The 10,388-nt window shown below is 39.3% G+C and overlaps 2 protein-coding genes across 2 annotated transcripts in view; one reads left to right on the forward strand and one right to left on the reverse strand.

Moving 5' to 3' along the window:
• The window catches only part of LOC104950368 (codanin-1-like), a 29,355-nt gene extending 25,057 nt beyond the window's left edge, over window positions 1-4,298 (forward strand). The window contains exons 5-6 of the mRNA XM_010776891.1: window positions 688-699; window positions 4,270-4,298. Of these exons, the coding sequence (XP_010775193.1) occupies window positions 688-699; window positions 4,270-4,298 (41 nt within the window). The remainder of the gene's footprint in view (window positions 1-687; window positions 700-4,269) is intronic.
• Window positions 1-7,344, reverse strand: part of LOC104950353 (nuclear receptor corepressor 2-like) — a 145,294-nt gene extending 137,950 nt beyond the window's left edge. Inside the window, exon 1 of the mRNA XM_010776869.1 lies at window positions 7,098-7,344. The gene's annotated coding sequence lies outside the window, so the exon portion shown is untranslated. The remainder of the gene's footprint in view (window positions 1-7,097) is intronic.
• Between the last annotated feature and the right edge of the window lie 3,044 nt (window positions 7,345-10,388).

Below are 10,388 nucleotides of genomic sequence, written 5' to 3' on the forward strand. Positions count from 1 at the left end.
CTAACGGGTGTCATAACTCATAATCTCTACAGGGCTAGGCTAAGTGCCTAGCCCTAGCCTCGCGCTAGTCCACTAAAAGTTCTTAGCTTAGCCCTCTTTTTTTTTAGCCCCTAGGCCACTAAAAAAAAAAAAACGTTATGAAAAATTTTTACACCATAAGTTACATGTTTTGTTTTACTGGTACAAGTCAGAATTTCAGTAGGACCCGAAAATCAAAAGCCAAAGTTAATGTCTTTGTAGTACATAACCAAACGAAGAAACCCCCGAACAAAAGTATCTGGGACCAACGAAATAAAGAGAGTTTGTACCCGTGTGTCTACCCGTCCCGCGTTCACAGATTAACATCGTCATTCGATTGCTCATGACTATTCTGAATAAAACAAACTAGCGTTACGAACGTGTTGCTTGACTAGGTTACGACGACAGCTTTCTTCTTCGATGATAGCGTACAACCTATCTTATAGTTAAATTTAATTTTTTTTAGTTGAATTCCCTGGTGAACTTCACGATAAAAAAACGAGAATTACCGTAACGTATTTCTAGGCCTAGCCCTTTTTAGCATATCGTTTAACAGTTTTAGTTTACTAGGCTTAGTCCTAGCCCTCGTTTTTTTCCACTAGCCTGTACGGGATTACTCATACCATACATAGCGAAACTATTTTCGCAGGGATTTGTACATTACATTAGAGAACCTCTGTGGTTAGTAGTACTTTTTAGTCGTTGATTTAAGCGGAAAAAACTGAACGTCGTTTTTAGGCTGTACACTAACCTACACAACCACTAGTGTGTGTGTGTGTGTGTAGTGGTGTGTAGTGGTCGTGCGTGTGTGTGTGTGGTGTGTGTGTGGTGTCGGGTGTGGTGCTACGCGAACTACAACTTGGTTGATAAGGACAGACACCGAGAGTGCACACCATTACGAGACACAGAAAGATACACAGTAATTTTGGTACAAGAACTCAGCAAGGACGGTAGGCAAATCCCGGAAAAAATAATTTTCACGAAGTTTCCGTAAACGTTACTGACTAGTTAACGTCTCGGAATTTCAAATGTAGCTTAAATAAACTTTCTTAACAGCAAGAAAGACACTCTGTAAGAGATCAGGTCATAAAAACCACTATTAGTAAGTAACTATTGTTGTAACTTATCATATTTATTACACCAGGACTACCGCGGTTTCTGGTAATATATATATGACTACCGGTGCAAGCGGAAATTTATCTTATAAAGTTAATTTTCAATTTCGATCTCAGAAACAGCGGCTAGGCTAGTGACACTAAAAGTTATCTCAGTGTCCGTTAGTTCTTTTGGCGTTTTTAGCCCCTAGCTAAAAAAAAGAAGAGAAAAAAAGAAGAAGAAAAAAAAAACATAAAAAACATAGTTACAATCGTTTTGTTTACTATGTACAAGTTGGCAGAAATTTTTACGTAGAAACGGGAACAAAACCAAAGTTTAATGTGTTGTAGTACAATACATTAGTAGAGCAGTGTTGTTGTGTGCCTCCTCCTCCTTGTCTCTCTCTATGGTATGTACTACAACACATTAAACTTTGGTTATTTGATTTTCCGGTTTCCTACTAAAATTCTGGAACTTGTACAAGTAAAAAACAAACATTGTAACTTATTTTTTTTAATCGTTTTTTTTTTCTTCTTCTTTTTATTTCTCTTCTTTTTTTTAGGCTAGGGGGCTAAAAACCAGGAACTAAGGCTAGAAACTTTAGTCGCACTCAGCCTAGCCCTGTTTAGAGATCCCGAAATGTGAAAAATTACTTATAGATAAATTTCCCTGTACGTTGTCATTACTTTTAATATATTTACCAGAAACCGGTAGTTCTGTGCCCAATTTGGGGTGAAGTGTCTTGCCCAGGGACACGACGACATGCTGACTGCAGTGGGGTTTGAACCTGTGCTCCCCTGATCCAAACAGCAAGGCTCTATCCACTGCGCCTCACGCCTCCTCCAGATTAAATGAATTAATGTAAAAGGGTAAAACCTGTTCTGTTCATTATAGGTGGCATGTCAAGAGCTATATCAAATCCTGTAAAAGAGGAAACAACTTTGAATCTAAACCTCAACCTAACTTAATTCTGTACAATTGTAGTCACAGTTAACTGCAGCTTTACAACAGGGCTGACAACTAATTTAGAGAGAAGGACAATGGAGGGCCGTGAAAAAACAAAATAATGTTTACAGAACACCGATACCGATCATTAATCATAACTTTCTGTATGTTTTAGACCAGCTGGTATTGTTTAGATAATCTAAATATGTAACAAACTCTCATAAAAACGTTCTGTCTGCGGTCAAGGATGTTTTCATTATTTAGAAAATTGGTAACAAAGGCTTGAAAGTGGATTTCATGAAGGAAAGTGTCGCTATTAGTACAAGTCTCTATATTCTTTTGACACTTGCAAATTTAAAATAGCTGGCTCTTAAAATATTGCAGGTATTCTTTGCATTTGATAATTGCAAGCAGCATCATAAATTCCTGGAGAGACAGATAAATCGTGGGGCCCGTTTGAGCCCTACAGAGTGACAGCCCCAGAATCTGTCTGACCTTTAGAGACCTTTAACCCCCAGGCTAGCAGCTCCAACACTTCCAACACACTCCCTTTGATGACAGCATCCTAAAAGTGAAAGTCGGATGGCATAAAAGGTGGCACGTCACCAATACAATTTTTTTCCATTTGGCGATCAGGGCTAATGGTACTGCTCTTCCACTGGAACTGCGGTGGCACTGTGTCCAGTTCAATGGCACTTTGATTGTGGGTAATTTGGGGCACCGCACTGCAACAGACCGGCTGTGGCTGATCATAACAGCATAACGTTCTCCACACACGGAACCCACCAGGTGCAGCCCACTAGTGAGCAAGAGAAGCTAGACAGCTGCTGTTACTCATTCAGTGAGCAGAGAGGAAACTGGGCAGGAGGAGGGAATGCGGCTGGGAGGCACTTTCATGGTGACTGCCTCATACTCGGTTTGGAGTGTTAACTTAAAAGGTTCATAAAGTCCACCACAGCATGACCAGAGTTGTGTCATATTTCTGTATAATCGCTTTTTCATGTGATGTGATTTCAGTCAATATACATTTCATTTCAATATGCAGTGTGAAATGCTTGGTGGTGCAACAGTTACATCATAGTAGATTCATGCCTAGGTTTGCTTCAATTGATGAATCTCACATGTACACTCAGACGGAAAGTATTAGCATGTGGAAATCACAAGGTTGAGGAGGATGCCCTCTGTCAACATCCACAACTCAGGTTGAGATTTCAACAAAGGCTATATCAGTAATAAATCATAAATACATGTATTTCCTAATGTTTTGTACCAGAAAGCTGGTACCTATCATGATAAAACAGTGTCATATCATTGATGAATTATTGTGGCATAATGCTGTGTAGAACACCAGGTGAGTATGACAGTAGCTGGTAGCTACAGCAGTGGCATACCAATGAATCATAGTGTGTGCCAATGCAGCTTTAGCCACATTCCTTTTAGGAATAGTTTTATCATGGTCGTTTACAAAAGATGTGCTCAACATTTCTTGGCACACTTATCATCAACTATTCCAATAAATCATTGTTCAAAAATGCAAAAGTATTCATTGATAATGAAAATGATAATTACTTGCAGCCCTTAAAGCTTACTTAATAAACATTCTTAACCAGTTATGGGATTAATAATTGGAAAAATGGGTTAATACAAATTTGAAAATGTAGGACGTTGAATTACAACCTTTGAAATTTTGTATGGAAATGATAATAATGGCTCGTGTTTCTTCCCACAGGAATTCACTGTGAGGATTCATCCTTCAGAGACAATAAATGAGTCCATTTGCGTAACTGTGTTATGTTTCATAATACGAGCAGAAATTGAACTAGCACTGAAACGGTCTCCCTGAGGCATCACGCTGAGCACGGGATTATGTTTGCCCACATTACCCTTTGGATAAGGGAGATATATCTCCTCACTAGGGTTTAAATGTTAACAATCCAAACTGCTAAACTGACACAAAACTAAAGTCAGCAATGTCACACCATTATACATTTTTGTCAGACTTTTACGCTCTCTAAGCTACACACCATATACCCACACCGTCCCAAGGCATCATGACATAATACCTGAATACTTTAATGTACTTTACTTTATACTTTACTACAAACTATACAACAAATTAACCAGTCTGTCAAGTACCCAAACACAAATGATTTGTCCGATTCTTCATCAGTCTTTCTTTGGTCAGATTTTCATCTTTGTTCACCCATTAAGGCAAACATTTTCTATGCAGTCTCTGCTAAGACAGCAGTACATACTTGTGCATTTCAGAAGCCTGGCCTTTAAGAAATAAACTTCATATTTAACATCACCCCAATAAGTACACACTTACAAAATGAAATAAAGGCTCTCGTCAGGTTTGTACTCAACCTACACAAATACATATAAAAAAGAAACAGCATCAGCACAAATGTAAGGGTAATATCTCAAATCAATGTTTGGATAAAGATGTAAACAGAAGGGTAAATACCAAAACACCCATCAAATTGATAACTGTCCCTTTTCCTCAGTGTAGTTAGTGATGAGGTGGTTTCTAATGTGAACAGCTAACATTACCAGTTTTGTGGAGCCCAGAGCTTCCACTTTTCCTTCTCCGTGTTTACATCAGAAATATATGAGCTGTAATCCCCATGTTTATAATAACAATGATGAATCGACAGAGTTATCACCAGAACCTGCAACTTTAACATTTTCTTTGCTATTTTTAGCTAATTGTTTAGCCGTCCAACTGATTTCAGAGGCAGCAGGCAAGAAAAAGCTGTGAAAACTAGCTAGTAAACAAGCATTCGAGCATTTAGCAGCTCAACAGTCAAATATTTCTCTCCAGGGTGGTGTTCCTGTAGAGACCAGGAACACAGCCAACATATTGAATATTTGACAGACAGCCTCTAGTTTTCCAGAAACGCGATTTCAAAGGATTGCTAATGTTGCACCATTACTACTAGGTGTAACCAGGTTCGCCATACCACCTTAAAAGGTCTGCTGCCTCTTAGTGGCAAAACAGTAGTTATTATAGGTTTAATTCCCATGAACTCTTTCACTAAACAAAGATTAAATTAGCACAAAGCCTATGCTAAACTTAGGTTGTCGTTGATGTAAACTACCAGAAGTACAAATCATTTGTACTTAATGCGCACCCCTTATACCAAATGTCCACAAGGTAAAGGGAACTTGGTTGGTATATGCCTACTCTATGTGATACTAGAATGGCTTAAATGCACGGTCTAAATGTCATGGTGTTCTGTGTACATATGACAAGTTGCTTGGATTCTCCATTATAATGTTATTGACTAAGGCTTCAGGAATGTTTAACTGCCTCACAATAAAAACCTTATACTAGTTGGCTAGAGTATTGTGTTGCAGCGACATAAAGCAGTCATGGTTTCAAGGTTTCTCAGTTTTATATTATACATCAGACGTGGACTGCTTCTCCTGAAACAAAGACCACGTCCCCTAACATCAGAAAATGTTTAATGTCTTTCGGATTTGAAGACGGTATGATATGTCCTAGTCTGACATTAAAACCATCTTCACCGCTTAAAAGTCTTTAACAAAAATAAGCTTTGAAGAACTAGACAACAAGGCACAGATCAAACTACACCATGTCAAAGCTGGGCACTATACATATAAAACTCCATAGTGTTGTGTCTATTGTAACTATTATAGAACAGTGTTATTTCCCACAAAAAAATGAGTGAAGGGTTATGGCTCAATGTACGAATGTGGCTACAATGTATGAATATCGTGTTTTCCTAATATGAATGTTGGTGTAATTTGTAATGTAGGTACATACAAATCAAGTCTTTGTTTACTAAATCCACATTTGGCTGTGTCCCAATTTATATGCAGCCACCTAGAGCTATAATAGAGAAAATAAATGTTCTCAAACTGACAGCTAACAAGTTAAATGCATATCTGATTGGAGGTGGTGGAAATGATTGGGCAGTTGACAAAAACAGACATCCGCTTGTTTCCACAACAACACACATGTTAACTCTGTTTATGTTAATGATCACCTCACTCAGGGGGAGGTACCTTTGCATTTCACAAGAGGGTTTGGTTTTTCTATGAAAGATGTCAACAACGTGACTGTTCTTAGAAGTATGACCACATTATGCTCAGTTATAAAATCAGACTGCCTCTTACAACAACACTTGTTTACAGGTGGATAACTATCATTAGCTAAAATGTGTGGATATTTACAGAAGCCGGATCAAAAAAAAATTAGAAATCATATTGGTAGAAAAAAAGATTCAACTCAAAGCCAGCAAAACCTTACTGTCACAAAACAAACCAATCATTAACGCTAACCTACCTAACGCCCTTTTTAACGTGTGTCAGTGACATGAAATCATAGCTTATCACCCATCAGACAACAAAGCAAAGCGTTACCAGGCTAACGTTAGATAAGCTATCAGTAGAGCGCACTAAGTCAACTTCATGTAAAACCAATGTTTACAAACTGGGCGCTTCTGTTAGCGTGACAAGTTAGCATGCTAGCTCAGTTAGCCTGATGCCACAGTATAACAAAAACTTTAAATTATTGACACTTAGTAGGCAATTGACATAACGTATCACGAGAACATTGGTAGTGTTGTGCGCTGGGAAGTGTGCTTAATGTTATACACAGTCACGAAGCTTATTCAGTTGAAATGAAAATGCCGTTAGCTATTCGGCTGTTGTGACAGCTAGCTTATACAGCTAACATCGTTAGCTATTAGCTAACTTAGCCTAGCCATGTAGCACGTGTTCATGATTTATATAAAATAATCAACTAACTGACAATAGCCAGCAAACTATGAGCACTGTGGTGTGGTGAGTAGCCAGCTGGATAAACTGTTCCTGGAAAAATGACTACATTTACAATACAAGGTTCGACGTTACGTTAAGCTTTAAGGTAACGGATAGCCAGGAAAAGGTAAATACTGCTATGTATGTTTCTCATCCAAAGAATAGCCGTACCCCGTCGTCCAACAACAGAACACACAGACACCCCCTCCCTCCCAAAACCAACGGACAGCCAGCAATGGAAGCTAACTAACCTTAGCGGCGGGGCAGGAGAAACCATTCGGCGGTGTTATCGCACAGTAGCTAATGTCCCAATCCTTCCTCAGTCGGTCCAAATTCCCCCTAAGAGGTCCTCGCTTCGATTGGGTGTCTCGCCCCTGAATTAATCCACACGAAAGAGTGTAGTTTTCGTTTTCATTTGTTCCGCTGGCGGTTTTCAGCTATGCCGTGCCTGACTGTTCCTGCACAACACAGTGGTGTAGCACTAGCCTCTAAGCCGCTGCTGCTGACACCACAGCGGGGCTGAACCGCCTCTCTCTCTCTCCATAGGTCCGCATGCTCTCTCGCCCCTCCTCTTTACTCAAGCACTGCACTTTCTCGATGCCCACAACAAATTCAGAGATACAGCAGTGTAGTATTAAAGTCAGCGATCATCATAATGCACTACACACACACGCAGTGTTTATTGGGCTTCCACTGCTTTCTACAAATATTTTAGCAGGTCTCCATGCATTTCAGCACAGTAGCCTACATGTGCATGTATTCGGAAGCGTTTAGTCTACTTCATAATTGATATGTTAATTATTTCCTATATACTTTTCCTTAAGTGTATGTGTATGATATGATACTGTAAAAATCATACATGTTCCAATTGCTGATTTAGACACATAAATATATTTATCTATCTATATGTCTGTCTTTTAGTCTGTCTGTCTGTCTGTCTGTCTGTCTGTCTGTCTGTCTGTCTATCTATATCTATCTATCTATCTATCTATTTATATCTATCTATCCATCCATCCATTTATGTAGTAGTTCAATAGGATCAATACATCCTTGCTGCTTAAACGTATTGTTTTATTGTCCAGCTATCACATTACTATGAGGACATTATTAATGTTTCTCCCTCCCTGGTCCAGTCTGAACTTCCAACAGGGGTCAGTTGAAGCGTTTACACTCCAGGAAGTCAACATATGTGCTGCTTGATGCCCGTGGTGAAGTACAAGCTGTGAATACAGTGACTTAACATTGAAGGATAGTATTTGGGAGATCACAACATCCCATGCTGTGTACATAGTTGATGACTTTGCTGAAGCTGCTGCCCTCTAAATGGTCTGAAACCTCTCGTTGGTTTCTAAAACCGCCACCCATAGCCTACTGCAGCTATTTCAGTCACGGAAAATATTTAGTCTAAAAGTCAGTCAGTGGGGCTTGAAAAAAGAAAGATGCTCCTATCCTGGTTTGGCAGGCTATGATAATTATTTAAACTTTATTGAATGGTATATGCTTTTGATTTTGTATGTCACATCTGGAAAAGGCGTAAAAAAAATGTACCATATAACTATCTGGCACATGCACTTCAAGCTATATCTTGACATACATTTCCGCAGCAGCCTTTCCTATGATGTCAGATGGGATTGTTTTTCTTCCCCGTGTTTTTCTTTCTGCTCTGTGGTTTGGGAGACCCCCTCTAACCATCAGTATAACCACCATCTCTTCATCCAGCCGTCACAGAGCAGGAAATAGAGATGTTTATTTCAGCTGGGCTTTCTGGACCCAGGCGCATGTCGGGATAATCTATCCCCCATCTCCGCAACGCCCAATTTGTCAGCTCACTGATAAAGCACAAATGTTTCTCACTTGCCGGGTTTGATGTCAACAGCTGTGTTTCATCTGCAGCCAGATCCCCAATGGAGCATCAAACAAAGCCCAAATGGCCAGGTGAACTCTCTTGAGATAGTAAAATACATGATATCTACATAAAAGGAACACTTTTGATTGCAAAATAAATCTGGATTTCAGATCAGGGTAGGAAACACCTGAAGTATTATTATTCAAAAAGAGCTTGAGAGGATTTTTTTGTAGATCCAGAGCCCACATTAAAGGTGCCATTGGGAGTGACTGCATTATTAGCGAAGCAGACTTCGGAGATGTTAAAGCCTGTGAGATGATAGATGTACTGAAGACAGTCATTACATCTCTGAAATAAAAGCAACAGAGAATCCTACAGAGAGGAGGCTGGAGGGGAAATCCTCATCAAAACAGCACTCTTCAAAGAAGAGCTGCCATCCGCGGTCTACCAGATTAATGGAGCTCTCCTTTGTGAATGATTAGTTTTGATTACAAATCCAAACACTCTTTCGCTGTTGCAATCTTCTGAAACAGTGGATGCTTAAGCACATTATTACACACTGCCTTCCTTAGTTCTTTATTTTCTTCAGGGGTAGTGATTATGGCGCGTTAATTAGATTCAAGCACAATTTAATAGGAAACATAAAATCATAAAAATTAAAATCATACTGTATGTTGTACATTTATAATGTGATTTTTAGATGAAGGCGGTGGATATTATTTAGCATGTCTTGCTATTTATAACAATGGTATAATTAAGTGTCAAGTTCTTCCTTGGATCATTTTTAGCTTAGACATAATTCATCCTGCCATCACTGGCATTTATTATAGTCACGACATGGCATGAATAAAACCGCCCTGGAAGAAATTATCTTTCTCTGTAGATAGTCTAAGACAGAGGGAGAAACAGAAAGCGAGAGAGGAGTGTTTTTTATCTGGTTAACTGTGTCATTATTTTCCTATCATTCACAAATCAGTCAAGGTTTGCAATGAAAAGGGCAGAATGTATTCACATCCAAAAGACTTCACCTAACTGCCTCCTCCTTCTCCTCCCCGCCACAACAAAGACGGCATTGAGGGCAGAAATGGCAGCGTCTCAGTGAAGAGTCGACTGCCTGCATTGTTGGAATTCCGGCTCAACTTCCTGAGTATCTCCACACCTGGCCGACCGCCAGCACACGCTTTTCTCTCAGTGTTTCCTTTCCTTCCCTTTATCAAGATCATATGTAGACTAAATGTTCCTGTTGAGACATAATATGAGTATTTTCCAACCTCACCCACATGTAATGCCATGTTATGCTCCGTGTCTTTGTTTAGTTTTTTCTCCACTCACATTATATTTCAATAAGCTGACGCAATTAAGGGTTGAGTATCTTTTCTTAGGACACTTCAACATATGGAACGCAGGGGCTGGGGATTGAACCACCAACCCTTCAATTGGTAGACAACTATTTTTATAATTTTGTTGATATTGTTTTTAATCATTAACGTGTCGAATAAACAGTTGCGCATAGAATAGATAGAAGATAGAATTGGAGGGATGAAACCCTCTTTAATGGTCACACTTGCAGAGCACACAGCACACACAGTGACATTTGTCCTCTGCATTTAACCAGTAGGCCTACTAGGAGTCTAGTAGGAGCAGTGAACTCACACAGAAAAACAACAGTACAATATAGCCACGTATACATAAAAAA

The sequence above is a fragment of the Notothenia coriiceps genome, unplaced genomic scaffold, assembly GCF_000735185.1.
Source record: "Notothenia coriiceps isolate Sejong01 unplaced genomic scaffold, NC01 NC01_scaffold00000339, whole genome shotgun sequence".
Lineage (NCBI taxonomy): Eukaryota > Metazoa > Chordata > Actinopteri > Perciformes > Nototheniidae > Notothenia > Notothenia coriiceps.